Here is a 17,482-nt window from a genome sequence, read left to right on the forward strand (position 1 = left end):
TTTGCACCAGGGGAGCTACTCTGCTCAAGGCTTTTTCTCTAGGTGGTTTAGTTTGGTCAGAATCCAGTACTGTATACACTTACCAGAAGTAAATACATAAAAAGATTTTTAAAAAACCCTGTCCAGTAGCACCTTAGAGACCAACGAAGTTTGTTCGTGGTATAAGCTTTCGTGTGCATGCACACTTCTTCAGATACACTCTAAGCTTTTCGTGCATGTACACGAAAGCTTATACCGAGAAGAAACTTAGTTGGTCTCTAAGGTGCTACAGGACAATTTTTTTATTTTGTTATATATTTCGACTGCATCAGACCAACACGGCAACCTCCATGAATCCAGAAGTAAATACATTACTTCTGGTAAATGAGCCACCATAGCCATGAAAAATTGTGTCTTGGGCTTTTTAGACTCATCTGCCCACTTAGGATCTGAAACCAAAGGGCCAGATGTGAATTTTGTCCTAGCTCTCCTACCCTACTGAGAAAACACAGAAGGGCTGCAATATTTAATTGTTCTAATCATTAGATTATGAATCTTAAACTTTAAGCGATTAATTGGAAGGGGCTGAGACTTAAGGACACACATTTCTTTTTTAAAACAACTTTCTTAACACCAAACACATAGCCGTTCTGCCCTCTGATGTTCCTGGGATGGGCTGAAGTCTTATAGAATACAGCCCCTCTTGAAATTACTAATATTTGATTGTTTAGTGTTCAAATACATTAATACTTGGCCAAGTATACTGATATGTCTACACTCGGAAGTGTATCTGAGAAATGTCCGGGCTTCAGGTAGCATGACCAGAGCACCTGCACATGGATGAACACCTGGGGGCATGGGTTCACACATCAGCTGCCATTTGCACAGTAGCGTCTTTTGAAGATTGCAGCTGCCTGAGGGAAGCAATAGCCACAAAACTTTTTAAACACCATGTTAAGAAACCAAATTTATTTGTAAAACAGGACCTGTATATAAAAATGCTGCACAATCAAGGTATACAAAAATACAAAATTTTTGTTTCTGATTACAATTCTAGTTGCAAGTTCAAACTCCGGAAAAGCATCTCTCTTTTCTCAGGGCTTCCGACAAGCAGGGAACACAAGCTGGTGGGACCTGGCAACGCAGGTGTTCAGATGATGTCCAAGGTGAGCCAAATCCAAGCCTCCCGTCTCGAGTGATCCTTTCTAAAACAGGTTAACGGCAGTTAACCTCAGAGGAGCTGCATATAAGTGACCCATTTTCCTTGCTTTGGGATCCAGCCTCTGTGGTTTTCAACCTGCTGAGCCCAGGTCTTCTTCCCACTGTTGTTGCCATACTCCCAGTGACCGAAGCAAACGGTGTCCAAAACCCAGTGCCACGGCAGAGCCACGGCACTTCCTCCAACAAATTAAGGCTCCTCTTTATTCTCCTCCTAAATATCCTTACAGTAACATGTAATATATACATTAAAAGAGACTTAAAGCAGTGCTCTAGTTTAAGCCTAGACTAACGCCTTGGTTCCTGCTAACACACATGCATTCAACGTTGATTCATGTCAAAACACCTAATGAAGATTTCATGGCAATAATTATGTTGGAAAAGTTAAGCACGTTGGGTTATAGTGTTAGCAGGAACGGAGGCTAATCTAGTTTCCTAGTCTTAAAATGTACTTCCATGATTGGTTTCCGTGACCGACCGAGAAAGGATTATTGGCCCCCCCCCCTTTTTTTAAACTTGTCCTGAAATTTATTGCAAGTAGTCTGAAAAGGTTTTAAGATGTCAGATGATTTATAAAAATGAAACTGAAGCTTTAGTTACACAGCAAAGACCACCGATTAATTACAGAATGCTATGTTTCCTTCAGCAGCAATTTTAAAAGGTCTGATCCTTTGAAAGGAAGCACAGAATCAAAACAGCCATTTATAATAAAAAAATTGGTGGCCATTCAACTCTACTGGGTGTCTGCACCCATTTAGCTAAGCTTATCTAGAACAATAGCTCTCTTTTTCCAAAAAAGAAAGAAAGAAAAAGATTCTCTTAAGGAGTGATCCATCCATTGAGGCATTACTTCTCTCTCTCTCCCCCCACATTTGCATTTAGTGCAATAAAGTTTAAAAATTCTGCTCTGAAATATTTAACTTTACATTAACAAAAATAGTTCTTTTAAAAAAATTGTAACAAAACGGAATATATCGCATAAACAGATCATGAAATTATTCTCTGCAATTACACTGTAAGCATTTACTATTACAATAAGCCAAACAATGGAATATTAGCATTCATTATGTAGTTTAAAGTCTCAGGAATGAAGAAAGGAATTTAACACATATAAAAATGGTCAAGTTCTTATTACTGGATAAATGAAAGCTACTTAACTCGTAATGAAGTTCTTCAGGAGGCCTCTGTGCATTTGCATTAATGGGGATTGAGCCCTGTCAAACTTTGGAAGCTTCTGGAAAGCAATGTCTATCTGTAAAGGTCCCACTCTCTGGCCTACGCAAGCGGCAGGTGCAGTGCCTACAATTGTTCCTGTTCGACTTCAGACTACAGGGCGAGATGTCAGGGAGAAGAGTTCTAGCCCAGCCTGACATGCTAGTCTTCTACATATGGTGACTGGGCTTGTTCAAACATGTGACCTACACACACAAACACAAATACGCCTTGCTATTTAAAATGGTATAGTTCAAAAACAGTCTTGCTACCTGACCTGCTGTATGAGAAAGCCATGTAAGGAATGCAGAAAGCACTCTCAGTTCTTTCCTACGAGAACCTTGCACTGTTAAACTAGGACATACCATATTTTTTGCTCTATAAGACTCACTTTTTCCCTCCTAAAAAGTAAGGGGAAATGTGTGTGCGTCTTATGGAGCGAATGCAGGCTGCGCAGCTATCCCAGAAGCCAGAACAGCAAGAGGGATTGCTGCTTTCACTGCGCAGCGATCCCTCTTGCTGTTCTGGCTTCTGAGATTCAGATTTTTTTTTTCTTGTTTTCCTCCTCCAAAAACTAGGTGCGTCTTGTGGTCTGGTGCGTCTTATAGAGCGAAAAATACAGTACATTTAATGGGAAGCCTGTCTACCTAGAAAGGGCTCTCTCTCTCTAAGAAATCCCAGTTACTTAAAGAGCTGGTGTAGTGTAAGATTTTAACCTCTGAAGGAATTTCGAGGCACCAGATCAAGCCTTTGAAAGTTAGGCTCTCAGGGATGGGCGAAAATGTTGCCTTTTAGTTTCAGAGAGCAGGCAGCAGGTCTCTCATTTCCCGTCTTAGTGGTGTGCAACCACAGCGCTAAGATCAGAGATAAGCCTCTGCCCGCTCTCTCACAGCAAAAGGCAGCAGCCAAGATTTCCAGTTAATGTTAGTGCTATGGTGCTGAGTGCTGAGACCCCATATAGGAGAACCAATAGCATTAAGGGATCTTAACACTTAAGCCGTCAAGTGAGTGACAGGTAGACGCAGTTGGCCCAAAATGGCCTTGCGGGTTAAATTCAGGTGGCCTAGCAGTTCCCCGCTGCTGATCCACAGGCATAAAATGACTGTAGTGTAAACTGAACGTCCTCAATTCTTTCAATGAAGAACCCCAAGAGATATTCCCACATGTTTTCACTATGGTAAGGAACAGCCAGAAACGAACAGCAGAACTACGTCCAAGGATAGGGGCTATACCAACTTCCTAGGGACTGGAAAGATCGGAGGCGATTTAAAGTGCAATATGGGTGGAGAAGAAAGGCCACTGAACCCTTCTCTCTTAGCGTTTTTTGTCTCTCATCTCCTTTTCTCTGGGTGGGGATCAAGATTTTGGATGGGGGGCTATGGGCTGAAGCAGTTTTTGGAGGGGGGGAGCATCAACATCCTTCTGCAAGCCAATGCCATGCTTCAAATACCCCACTCCCTATACAGTGGTACCTCGGGTTAAGTACTTAATTTGTTCCGGAGGTCCGTTCTTAACCTGAAGCACCACTTTAGCTAGTGGGGCCTCCTGCTGCCGCCAGAGCATGATTTCTGTTCTTATCCTGAAGCAAAGATCTTAACCTGAAGCACTATTTCTGGGTTAGCGGAGTCTGTAATCTGAAGTGTATGTAACCCGAGGTATAAGCATTTGGTGTGCTCAAGCATACGGCCTCTGCCACCACAACATGTGTCTCGCCACTCCAATAACCAAGATAGCAGCTCGATCCTTCCTTCTCGGAGTGTGGGAAAGGTAGAAAAGGACAAAAATATTGCTATCTGGAAGTTTCTGAAGTATTCATGTGGCACTCAGGTACCATGAGCATTGAATGCACAGAGGCCACTTCAAGAACTGCTTTAGATTCTAAGGCAGTGACATTATTCCCCACCCCACCCGCAAAAGATTTGTCTGCTCTTCCCCACCGTACTCCACTAATAACCAAACGTACAATGAAAACCAAGACCGAGAAATGGTTTTAACCGTAAAGAGAAACTTAAATGACTTACAGTACATAATTTTTCTTTTTGTGTCTAGTTGTGTATGGTCTCTCTCCATGAGGTCATGGATGAACAGTAATGTATATATCTGAGGCTGAGCTATTGAAGCCTGCTGTCCAACTGCTTATTTAAAGAGTTTGCGTAGTTCAAAGGAACAATGATGTGCAAGGACAATACTGAACTCAAGGGGAAATGATAAGGTGAAAGAGGACAAAAATTGCATAATATAAAACTCATCCTCCCTCATATGCCTTTAGTTTGTCCTTCACAGATTCAGGGGCTGTCTCAATATCTAAATACCTGAGGAGTTGGTTAGGTTTTCTTAAAAATGTGTTAGATATATATTGTCTAATGTGTTGATGAGGAAAAAAACTGGATTAAGTTGAACTTACTGGATCTTATTAGCATCCCATCGCGAAAAAGCAAGCAAAATCCAACATGATTAATGTATTATTCATCCCAGTTCTTAAAAAAAAAAAATCTATGAAGGATTTCCCCCTCCAGAACAGTCATTATCCATTGAGTTTTAAAGATTTATGCTCATTAAAATAACCATGAGGGAAAATTACTTGACCCACTTACGTTATTCCAAATCGGCAATCTTACACTATTCTTTTAAAATATTATGGAATCCTTCTCCAACTTGTGAAATATCTCAGTCAGATTACAATCATAGCACTGCCACAAACCACAATGGTTTAGAATTTGAAATGGAACAATGATAAAAGTTGCTTGTAAAAGCCACCCGTATGAAAAGAGTACATGTTTCACAAAAATAATCATTAAAAAAGTATTAAATCCCTGTTCCTTTTCTCTGATTTTGGCTGCTTTTTAAATAATATATATATATATATATATATATAGATATATAGAGAGAGATAGATAAGATAAGATAAGATAAGATAGATATTGTTTTGGAATGTTGATGATTTCCATAATGGCTGACCAGCTTCAAGATGAACCTGCTCCAGAGGCCTGGAAAATATAAATAAGTCATAAATGAAGTTAGGAAATGATTTAAAAAAGACACTGATGTTTACAGGCAGAAAAGCACCATCATAACCAGCACAGTAATTTTGAAAAGTTATCTGCATTTGAAATTCAAGCCGGCAAATTTAATGTAGTGGATTAATTTACTAAAGAATTGGAGGAGGGGAGAGAAATGTTGGTTTTTGCAACAGAATATCCTCAAAAAAATGTGCGTACAGAAGTCTCGCTATATGGCAGTTCTTAGGAAATTCTACAATGTTTCATTAATTAATTCTGCTGGTAACTTACAGTGTGCTGTGTAATTACCAGGCATTTAATCTAATAATGCTTGTCTGATTTCCCCTAGTATTCTGATATTAAAAAGTGAAACATTAATTCTGGAAAGCCTCCTTAAAATATATATATATATATATATATATATATATATATATATATATATGAGAAAATGCCTTTGTGGAGCTCTTTTGAAACTTTAGCAATTGACACTAACATAAAGGAAGCATAATACTGTACAAAATTCTCAGCAGGCAGAATATTCCAACAGTGGGGAGAGGCGATGGCACATACCTGGCTTTCTGCTTTCGGTGTTGCTATGACTTACTGGGAGGAAGATGGGCAAGGCAGGGGCGCAGTGCAAACACCAGCAGGGGGCACTGGATTGGCTCTGCCAGTGCATTTGCACCATGCTGAACCTCACTGGTGATGGAAAATCAAGTAAACTCTGTTGCCCCTTCTTGCTGACCAGGGACCTGCATTGAAACTATGGTTTTATTCTAAGGGATACAGTCAGACTGGCTCATACTTTCATCTAGGGTGAGAATGTCCAACAATGCAGGAGTTTGGGGAAATGGTTGCTGATTACTACCAGAATTTTATCCAGATTAGTCTACTGCAGGTAACTCCCAAAGCTATGTTTCCTCATCATTTTGAACCTAATGACCATGGATTCCTGCATATACCTTCTTAAGCAATCACATACAGCAACGAAGTTTCGTATAGCACGCAATCTAAAGTGTCCAAACAACCATCTAAAAGCCAGTGGCTGAATAAAATCTGGGAGGCATATGTACAAACTTAACCAATGAGGAATCCTGGTTTTTAAAAAGATATTATGGTACCATGGTTTCTGTTCATTTTCTATATGCAAACCCTTAAAACCTCTAATCAAATTTCAATAAAGTACAAATGTCCATCTTATGCTGATATACATGTCATATATAACTTATATATAAACACCCTATGGTGTTTGCGGGAAGGGGTTTATTGGTTTGTTTTTGTTATGCATTTTGTGTTCTTGCTTTGTATTTTTTATGTTGTGAACCACACTGTGATCTTCAGATGAAGGATGGTGTCAGAGTCACCCGTGGTCCCAGCTCACAAGAGACCAAAGTCCACTCCAGCTTATGTACAAAAGCTTTTATTGAAGAACATTATTAGCTTTACATCCGAGGTCCGTGACTCTACGTCTGTTACGCTTAGACCGCTGAAGTACCCTCTGAGTCGGTCCCCCCTCTACACCAGTTTAAGAGGCTTGTACTGGTCCACCTCTTTCTCTCTTTCCTTTTCCGCAGGGTCTTTCTGCCCCCCTGTGTTCTCTCCCTTCGGGACTCTCCAGAGGCTGAGTCCTCTGCCGCCTCCTCCCCCCTCCTTCGGGCTTTGGGACCAGGCTCCTCCCCAGGACTCTCTTCATTTCCGCGCGCCTCCCATTTTGAACTTGGCGCGCGTACGTTGCTCCTGACCTTGCCTTCGACAGTTACACTGCCCTCGATACTACTTTCCTCCCCTTCCGGCAGGACGTTTTGCCCTGATCTCCTTCCCCTCTCTGCTTCCTGTTCTGCTCCTTCTGACACACTGGTCACTCCTCCCCCCTCACTCCGTTCCAGCGGAGCAGCCGGTCTCGCTCTCCAACTCCCACTGGGGGTTCCCCCTTCGTTTCCCTGCTCCTGACTGCTTCCCCCTCTAGCTTCCCTTGGCTTGACCAGAGGGGCTCCCTTTTGGGAGTCCTCCGATTCACTGGACGGACTCATGGACAATCTTGGGTCATTGTCATCCTCTTCCTCGTCACTCTGGAATCCTTCCCCCTCACTCTCTGTCTCCTCCCTCATCTGCGCCTCTCTCCCTGAACCCCTGACAGATGGTATACCAATTAAATTAATAATAATATAGTTAGTGAGCTAGTTCTCCCAAAGCACAATACAGTGGTGCCTCGCAAGACGAAAAGAATCCGTTCCGCGAGTCTCTTCGTCTAGAGGTTTTTTCGTCTTGCGAAGCAAGCCCATTGACGGCTTAGCGGATTAGCGCTATTAGCGGTTTAGCGGCTTAGAAAAAGGGGGGGAGGGGAAAAAAACCCGCAGGAACTCGCAAGACATTTTCGTTTTGCGAAGCAAGCCCATAGGAAATTCGTTTTGCGAAGCACCTCCAAAACGGAAAACTCTTTCGTCTAGCGAGTTTTCCGTCTTGTGAGGCATTCATCTCGCGGGGCACCACTGTATATAGTAATCAGTGAGTTTCTTAATTCCTTTAGTAACCTTGCTGTGTTGTGCATATGTAGAGTTGAGTTTGGGTTTCTTTTTAACTCTGTTTCAAAATAAAATTCCATTAAAGTAACACACACACACACACACACACACACACACACACACACACACACTTTTTAGAAATGATACTGTTCGTATATGCTTCTTTTTTCAAGCCACAGCAAAGGCCAGGATCCAAACGTCTACTTTTCATGTCTGGTGGTGTTTAAAAAACAACAACACCTCAGAGTTTCAAAAACGGTTTGCCACAAATTATGGTGGAGCAGAAGACTGCATAGCCCTTGTCTGCGCAGAACCAGTTCTCGGAATCCTGCTCAAAGTTAAAACCAACAACTAATTTTAATAAACTTGTGAGCCACGAATTAGGGACACCGAAAAGCTCTCTGGGAATCAAAATTCAGTCAACAGCCTACAACCCCCCCCCCCAACTTTAGAATTAGAAGGCTTTTCACCAAAGCCAGACTAAATGTCTTCCCCTCTGCAGTGCTGGATGGTAGGTTGAGAGGAGTTCCCTACCAGGACAGACTTTGCTCGTGTGCTCAAGACATCGATTCCATAAATCATATTTTGTTGCATTGTGCGAAGTATGAGCAGGCCAGGGCTGAACTGATACTACCCTTGCTGGTGCCTTTCCCGGGAAAATCAGAGGCTCACTATGTCAGGTTCCTACTGGAAGACCGGACAAAAGCTAGAACGTTGGCAGTGGCAAAGTTTTTATCGGTGGTTGCAAGAACAAATGAGCCCTATATTCTAAACAAAGTGCTTGATTAACCTGGAGGTAGGCTGTATGAACTCTGTATTGATTTGTAATGTTTTGTTGGGTCTCTGGACCGTAATAAAGATTGTTGTTGTTGTTGTTGTTGTTGTAAAATTTAAAAAGTTCATCACCCTAGCATTTTGGAAAGATGCTCAGATGCCTGCCTTGGTTGAATAATTAGATCAGTTTCTCTACTAAATGAACAAAGTGGATCCAAGCAAAACAAACTACCGTATTTTTTGCTCTATAACACACACCCGACCATAACACGCACGTAGTTTTTAGAGGAGGAAAATCCGTAGGCATGCCACCCGTAGGCATTCCCTCCATAACACACACAGACATTTCCCCTTACTTTCTAGGAGGAAAAAAGTGAGTGTTATGGTGCAAAAAATACGGTACTTCATGTTTCAAATGCAACAGGCTCTCACAATCTCAGAAGGCTCTGGAAAGCATTTTGCTTGTTTATCAACTGAGAATTTACTAAAGCCTATTTCAGATTTGTAGGTGGCTCTTCATTCGGTGAGCTGAGGTTGGCTTATGTGATGTTGATCCCATTTTATCCTCACAACCCCATGAGGCAAGTTAGGCTGAGAGAGTGCCGGTGGCCCCCAAAGGCACCCAGCTAAGCTTCTTGACAGAGCTGGTTGTGTTTCCTGATCCAAAGCTCACACCTTGTCCACGACACGATACGGAACCACACGGTCTGTGATACACAACCATGTGACGGAAACAATTTGAACACTTCCCTGCCTCCTCAGCTTTTGCACAGGTGTGTGAGAAAATTCTCCCTGTCGCTTGGCAGCAACGGAAGTCATCAACATGCATTCTGTGGTAAGTCATCATTTGGTAAATGGTCAGCTGCATTCAATCTTTGCTTATTATATTTATAACTTTATTCAGTTGCCTTCACATGTGAACGACAAGCATTAATAAAATGTGCAAGTAAAGAACAACTAACCAAGTGCCATGGAAAATCCACTGGTCTGGTTGTGAAAAGGTGCCTTATAAATAGTTAAGTTAATAAATAAAATAGCTACAAAATATATGTAGGCCTAATCAGTGCTTTTTTCCTTAAAAAAATGTTTAGGGGTAGGTACTTTTGGCTGCTCCCTCTCTCCTCGCACCCTTCCTCCCCTCCCAAACCCTGGATAAGGGACTCGAGGTGGCGGCGCTGAGAAGATGGGACCCCAGCAGCAGTGGGGTCAGCTTGAGCGAGGAGGGGCGAGTGTTCGCCAGCTTGGGCGAGGAGGAGCAGTGCCAGCGCCTCCACTATGGCCACCCCAGACTCCCCTCCCCAGGCACCAGCGGGGAGAATGATGGAGCTCCAGTCCTCCCTGCTACTGGGAAGACAGCTGGCATTTCGGTCCATCAGTTGGGGCAACACAAAATGTTTAGGGGTACGTGTACCCGCTGCGTACCCCCAGAAAGAAAGCAGTGGGTCTAATTCTGATGACAGAGAATCTGCTTCCGTGTGGCTTATGCTTTTTGCCATTTGCATGAGAACCACTGTATGCATGTACCAATACCTATAATAAGTATTACGTCTGTTAATAGCCCAGCTTCTTTCTTTTCTTTTTTTTTGGCCGTTTTATTTTTAATAATTGAAAATAACCAATCTTCCCCTTAAAATAAAAGTATGACATTTTAAAATTTCTAGTATTATCTAAAAAGTCCTGAAAAAAATATTCCTGGGTAATATTGTATATATTTATGTGCTAGTGTACATAATATATACATACACAGACACTTTTAAAAATTTTAGTCAGTTTTAACACAATTAGTATAAACAATCAATCTGATCACATCGTAAACATAAGAATCTCACACTTTTCCTGCAGTTTCCTTGAATCCTTTAACCCAATTATACATTTTGCCTAAGGATCCCAACAGTGCATTAATTGTTTTTACTACAAAGTACCAGTAGAGATAATTTTTCAGAACAGTGTATATTTAGAACATAGATTCATAAGCATAATTGAAAAATGTATGCTGCACTGACACTAAAAACTTTCCTACAGCATCTGTTTTCAGTCCTTGGCACAATAAACAGAGATTTGATTGATACGAGAATGAAGATCTGAAAAATTAGACATATTAGTCAAACTTTTTCCAATGTGGATATATATATCTACATAGTGTGATTTTTCTCTCTGGCTGAACCTAGATAAACCAAGAAGCTGCACTAGGTTTGTTTGGACAAAGCTGTGTGCCCAATTAATAGCCCAGCTTCCCCAAGCACAGTTTTAGATGCGGTAGTGACAGCATTTTTGGGAAGGATGCTACATTGCCCTAGTCATCATGGGTCACGGTTGGGCCTCCGAGTTTATCTGCATGCTGCTTCCCTCTCCCTCTTTTCACAGCAGCAGAAACAGCAGGGTTGCGGCTGGGATGGGGAAAAGCAGAGGCAGGGATGGGTGGAGAAGAGGAAACTGGCGAGAGCAGTGGAGGGAGCAAGACTGGGCCTGATCAAAAGAGTCTGTGGACCTGCTGATTAGACCTAGAGGCCTCTCCACTTGTTTATTTTGTCTTTTTCTTTTTTGGTGAACAAGTCAAGATCATAAAACACATTTTGATCTTGGCTTGTTTGAACTAACTCTAAGCAGTTTGGGTTTGGATGTATCAGGAAGCAAGGGCTTCTGATCTTCACACAGCTATGCCAAGAGAAGAGAGAAAGGAGCAGCATGCAAGCCTGAGGATTGTGCAGAGTTATTTGTTGTTTAGCATTATGTTCCTAAGAAAATAATGTTAATTTTTAGCTTCAGCTTCAAACTGTAGCAATCAAGGAGACCGAGAGAATTGGCAGATCCCTGAGCAAACATGCGAAAGCAATATTAGAACTTCCTTGCTGAATCAGATCAAATATCTATCTAGTCAAATATTCTGTTTCCAGCCTTGATCATGCAGAAGCTCCCAGAAAGCTCAAAAGCAGAGCACCCCCTATTGCTGGCCCCCAAACATCTGGCACGCAGTTATTAGAAGTCTACTGCCTCTGCACACTTAGGTCTCATTCTGAGTTATCATTCATTACTAGTAGCCTCCGAGAAACTGAACTTTCATGAATTTATCTAACGACTTTCAGGAGGCATCTATGTTGATGTTTAATACAGCAGCTACGTCAATGTGTTAATTGTGCTCTATGAAGCAATATCTCCTTGTGTTTGGCATGGACCTACTGCCAATCCGTTTTATTGAGTTCTAGTGTTCTAGGGTCTCTCACAACTTCATAAACATGCATTGGTGTTGCCCTCTGTTTTGAGTGCTATTCCGTGGTCACCCTACCATATTGTCTTCAGGCTAGTTCATATCCTCAGACAAATTAGCCACATGGGTGCCAGCACATGGGTACACTTTTAGCAATTATTACATTAATTATGTTGCATGCTTAGTTAGCCAGCAACTAGTCTTTCATTTTCAGCTCCTTAGACCCCCTGAAGTCTAATGCCTGGTTAAGACCATTGAAGAGCAAAGTGCAGGATCTTCTCCTCAATTAACTCTCATGTCAGACTTAGAAACTATTTGTGATAGCTGTCATTTACATTGATTATATCAACTAATCTTACAAGCTAGATTACAAATGCATTTGTATCAACTCATTTTTTGATAACCCACAGCCAAACATTAGACCTGCTTTGAGTGAAAAGGAGTGATCAAATTATGGGGAGGGGGGGACCCTTAATGAAATCCACAGGCCCCTGCCCCATGTCAAATCATGCCCACCTATGCATTTGAAAAAGAAGAGCACTGCCAACTGAGCGCCGGTGAAAAGGAATCAGTTAATACAGCTTTTCCCAATTTTGGGTCCCCAGGTATGAATGGACTACAAATCCCATTATCCCTGACCATCAGCCATGCTGGTGGACATGATGGGGGTTGTAGTTCAGTAACATCTGGGGACTTGAGGTTGGAGAAACCTGGTTTAAGAGCTGGGTTAAGAGTTCTCAGTTTTTCAAGGGAGATTATAAGGGTCCAACATCTAATTCTGAGAGGTATGAGCTCATTTGTATGTTATTCTTGCCAAGTCAATGTATCTGGCTGCAAAAATTTGACCCAACATATAGTATGGACCAGCCACAAGTATTATATTGTGACAGGGGGACGGGACATGTTGCTTCAGTATTGCTATCAATATGGAGTACATGGAATATATAATTTCTTCACACTGTTTCCTGGCTTTCTCTTATCACCAAGAATTTCATGACTTATCAAAAAGTTACTGCATGTTAAAATGGAATAAGGACGTGTTTGAAGTGAGGGAGCCCAAATCCACATTTCCCCACCAGGCACAATGTTGAAGCGTAGAAAGAACAATGACAAAGAGATAAGAATTAGGAGAAATGTTACTTTAGCAGGTTGAAAGGAGTAACTGTATCAACTTCCTTGATGATGGAGGAATGTGTGGAAACTTTAAAAAATGAGTGTTTAAGCGTCAAAATCAGGCTGAAGTGAATTGGCTTATGTGGCTGGAAATAAACAGGGAATTGAACAAGCTAGAATCACTCCAAATCACCTCAGAACTTATCAGCCAGATATATCAGGTACCCAGAGGCAGCAAAGTGGAGTGGAGGGAGGTCCAGTGACTCACAGAGATAGCCACTGTGCCTTCCAGAATCCTATTAGCAACTCAGTGTAATATCTTATTTTCCAACAAAGGGATGGTAAATGTCCAGTTAAAACCATGGACTAAGTTTTGAAACCCTACCACAAAAGGATACCTGGGCACATAGTTATGTATGTTTCATACTGACTGTTTCCCTCACTCTATGTATACAACCCAAAGGTACCGTATTTTTTGCTCTATAAGACTCACTTTTTCCCTCCTAAAAAGTAAGGGGGAATGTGTGTGCATCTTATGGAGCGAATGCAGGCTGCGCAGCTATCACAGAAGCCAGAACAGCAAGAGGGATTGCTGCTTTCACTGCGCAGCGATCCCTCTTGCTGTTATGGCTTCTGAGATTCAGAATATTTTTTTTTTCTTGTTTTGGTCCTCCAAAAACTAGGTGCGTCTTGTGGTCTGGTGCGTCTTACAGAGCGAAAAATACGTAATTTTGAGTATCAGTAACATCACTACTGAGAGAATTCGGTTGTGCTCTGGGGTTAGAGAAACACAGTAGAAGCATGGAGATACAGTTCCTTTCAGCTTACTTTTATGGGAGATGGTCTCAGCTGTGACAAAAACTCTGCCATCCAGGTGATAGGCAAGCTCACAAACAAAAAAAGCAGAACATCCTGAGTGACACAAACGACAAAGACTTCTCCTGAAGAAGCATAGTCAGTGAAAACAGAAAGGGACAGGAAGTACACGTGAAACTCTTGGAAGAGAGCAGCCACTTCTTCCAGAGGACCTACCATTGGTTTGAGCTCCCTGCCTTCGGCTCCAACTCCCCTGCCAGCTTCCTTCATTGCTTTTCTGCTGTTCTCCACAAATTCCTGAAAGACGGTAAGGAAAAGGTCCTCCATCATGACTCACGATCATAGAAAATCATTCTTCAGTTGGGAGGGTTGGGGCCCAATACTGAGCCTCATCTAAGATGGGTCACAATAGCAGCAGTACTGCCAACCTAGCAGTTCGAAAGCACGCCAGTGCAAGTAGATAAATAGGTAAAGGTAAACGGTGTTTCCGTGCACTCTGGCTTCTGTCACAGTGTCCTGTTGCGCCAGAAGTGGTTTAGTCATGCTGGCCACATGACCCGGAAAGCTGTCTGCGGACAAATGCTGGCTCCCTCGGCCTGAAAGCAAGAGGAGTGCCACACCCCATAGTCGCCTTTGACTAGACTTAACCGTCCAGGGCTCTTTTACCTTTATCCTTTTATCATCTGCCATGTAAGCAGATGATAAAATATTTAAGAAATGGTTCCCCCAAATGCGTGCTTGGGTTGGATCTGAAATGGTTGAAGACTACAGTCTTTGGAACACTGGAGAAGATGGTGGAGAGAATTTTCCTCCCTTGATTTCACTTCCATGCTTTTAAAGAGCTGCCAGGAGGCATGATAGGTACTCGGTTCTCTTCCCCTGTGTTACGAGACGCGGGCTTCCAGATAGGGAAATCCAGTCTCGGTCAGCCAGACCACAGAACTACCACCCACTGTCCTACTGTTTTCGTGACCTCTTCCCAGTGCCAGCCGGGTTGCTTGGGCAAGAGGTACACTCCTGATATGCTTGTTGGGTACCCTCCTCCTCTGGTTGCCCTGGGACATTATTGCCCATGCTCTTGTAAATATTACAAGATGATGAGTTGGCTTGCAAGTAATGCCAAACCACACTTTGGTGCTGCAGGAATAAATCTGGTACTTGTGCACCCTCCCTCCCTCTCTCCGCATGCTCTCTGCTTTAATGATTGTTGTTTGTTTATTATACTACTATCCACTCTTCCTCCAATGAACTCAGGGTCGCGTGCAAGGTTGTCCATCTTCATGTCAGTCTCACAACAATCCTGTGATGTGACTGGCCTTGAGGCTCCCCAGGGAACTTCATAGCCGAGTGGTGATATATAAACCACTTTGTCCCCACTCCTAACTTGACACTCTTGAGCACTAGTTTTCCATTAGTTGTGTTCTGGTTTGTGTCAAAGAACAGTTTACCACAATATCTAAAGCAGAAAACCATGGTGCAGTGGTACCTCGGGTTACATACGCTTCAGGTTACAGACTCTGCTAACCCAGAAATATTACCTCGGGTTAAGAACTTTGCTTCAGGGTAAGAACAGAAATTGTGCTCCGGCAGCGTGGCAGCAGCAAGAGGCCCCATTAGCTAAAGTGGTGCTTCAGATTAAGAACAGTTTCAGGTTAAGAACAAACCTCCAGAACAAATTAAGTTCTTAACCCGAGGTACCACTGTATACTGTTTCCCTGCAAATTATGGTTGAGGGTCCAGGAAGATTCCCTAGTGCTTGCTTCTTCAGCAGAGCAAGCAGCTACAGCACAGAACCCTCAAAAAAGCAACTGATTGAGTACATGGCTCTCTCCCCCATATATACTGTATATCTTTATCTTACTGGACTGTTGTCCTTAGAATCTATCTATCTATCTATCTATCTATCTATCTATCTATCTATCTATCTATCTAATCTTGCTGGACTGCCATCACAGGAAACAAGAACCGAACTTTCAAGCACCTTCCTATGTGCTAGATTTATATGCTAAGAAAATACAGTGGCTCACAAATAGACAAGCCAAATGATGAAGCAAACCAGAACAGAGTTCCTCCTATCACTACTCTTAAGCTCTTTTCACTACACGATTCCTTGTATTCAGAAGCACACCACATTCTAAAGAACTTACCATAAGAACTTTATCCATGTAGAACTCCTTCCCAGGGCTGCCATCGTTATACTTGGTGTCAATGGCAAAACATAAGAAGAGGACGTCCACGACCATTTCATAAATGGATAGGAAGCAGTGAGCGACTAAGAATGCAAACAGGCAGACAATGATGAGCGGCAGCACCCACACCGTGTAGTCCCGTTGGTAGTTCAGCAGCATGATCCCTGCCAGGCCCGTGCAGCACACTATTAGAACCTGAAGAGCAGACAGAGAGCAAACACAGTTGATGAGGAATACAGTGGTGCCTCGCAAGACGAAATTAATTCGTTCCGCAAGTCTCTTCGTCTTGCGAGTTTTTCGTCTTGCGATGCACGGTTTTCCATAGGAATGCATTGAAAATCAATTAATGCGTTCCTATGGAAACCGCCTTCCCCCGACCTCTTCTGTCCGGGCGATTTAAAAGCCCCTGGGAAGGCAAGCAGGGGGGACAAAGACTTTTGCCCCCCGCCTGCCTTCAGAAGAGGTCCAGGACAGGCTTCGCGGACCTCTCCGCAAGCAGCGGGAGCGCTCCTTGCGGAGAGTTGCCAGCGCGCCCAGGCTTCGCGGCCCCGCCGCCCGGCTTCGGGACATCGTTCCAATGCCAGGCGGCGGGGGGAGGCTTTCTCTCCCCGCCGCCCGGCATCGGGACGATCCCCCGAAGCCGGGCGGCGGGGGGAGGCGTTCCCGCCCCGCCGCCCGGCATCGGGACGATGCCCCGAAGCCGGGCGGCGGGGGGAGGCGTTCCCGCCCCGCCGCTCGGCTTCGGGACATCGTTCCGATGCCGGGCGGCGGGGGGAGACTTTCCCGCCCCGCCGCCCGGCTTCGGGACATCGTTCCGATGCCGGGCGGCGGGGGGAGACTTTCCCGCCACGCCGCTCGGCTTCGGGGCATCCTTCCGAAGCCCGGCGGCGGGGGGAGACTTTCCCGCCCCGCCGCCAGGCTTCGGGGCATCCTTCCGAAGCCCGGCGGCGGGGGGAGACTTTCCCGCCCCGCCGCCAGGCTTCGGGACATCGTTCCGATGCCGGGCGGCGGGGGGAGGCGTTCCCGCCTCGCCGCCCGGCATCGGGGCATCCTTCCGAAGCCCGGCGGCGGGAGGAGGTGTCCCCGCCCCGCCGCCAGGCTTCGGAGGAGGTCCGAGGACAGCGGGGAAGACGAGCTGCGCTTCCCCACTGTCCCGGAGATTTCCCTATGGGCTGTCGTCTTGCGAAGCAAGCCCATAGGGAAATTCGTCTTGCGAAGCGCCTCCAAAACGGAAAACCCTTTCGTCTAGCGGGTTTTCCGTCTTGCGAGGCGTTCGTCTTGCGGGGCACCACTGTATCACAAGCTTCTCGGTGTTGCCAAGCCTCCACTTAAACCAGATCTGGAGAAGAGAGGGAGATACAGAAACCTCCCTGCAGAGGCAATTGTGGTCCTTTGCCTTTCTAGAATGGGTGGCATACGCATGTCATAAAATGTGTATGAAACACACATGGAGAT

General features: G+C 44.0%; 1 protein-coding gene and 1 long non-coding RNA gene across 3 annotated transcripts in view; both read right to left on the minus strand.

Moving 5' to 3' along the window:
- Nucleotides 1–933: 933 nt before the first annotated feature.
- LOC309332588 overlaps nt 934–17,482 on the minus strand; it is a 165,594-nt gene continuing 149,045 nt past the window's right edge. The window contains exon 2 of the long non-coding RNA XR_014152211.1: nt 934–3,881. This is a non-coding gene — a long non-coding RNA (uncharacterized lncRNA). The remainder of the gene's footprint in view (nt 3,882–17,482) is intronic.
- SLC44A1 (solute carrier family 44 member 1) overlaps nt 4,893–17,482 on the minus strand; it is an 89,745-nt gene continuing 77,155 nt past the window's right edge. The window contains exons 14-16 of one of the 2 annotated variants that reach the window (XM_081845079.1): nt 15,986–16,222; nt 14,055–14,135; nt 4,893–5,396 (exon numbers count right to left, since the gene is read on the minus strand). In XM_081845079.1, the coding sequence (XP_081701205.1) occupies nt 5,373–5,396; nt 14,055–14,135; nt 15,986–16,222 (342 nt within the window). In that variant the 3' untranslated portion in view covers nt 4,893–5,372. Of the gene's footprint in view, nt 5,397–13,830; nt 14,136–15,985; nt 16,223–17,482 lie in introns of those variants that run through there. The other variant, XM_081845078.1, reaches the window with a different exon arrangement.

Source organism: Podarcis erhardii, assembly GCF_964252035.2.
Source record: "Podarcis erhardii genome assembly, chromosome: 17".
Lineage (NCBI taxonomy): Eukaryota > Metazoa > Chordata > Lepidosauria > Squamata > Lacertidae > Podarcis > Podarcis erhardii.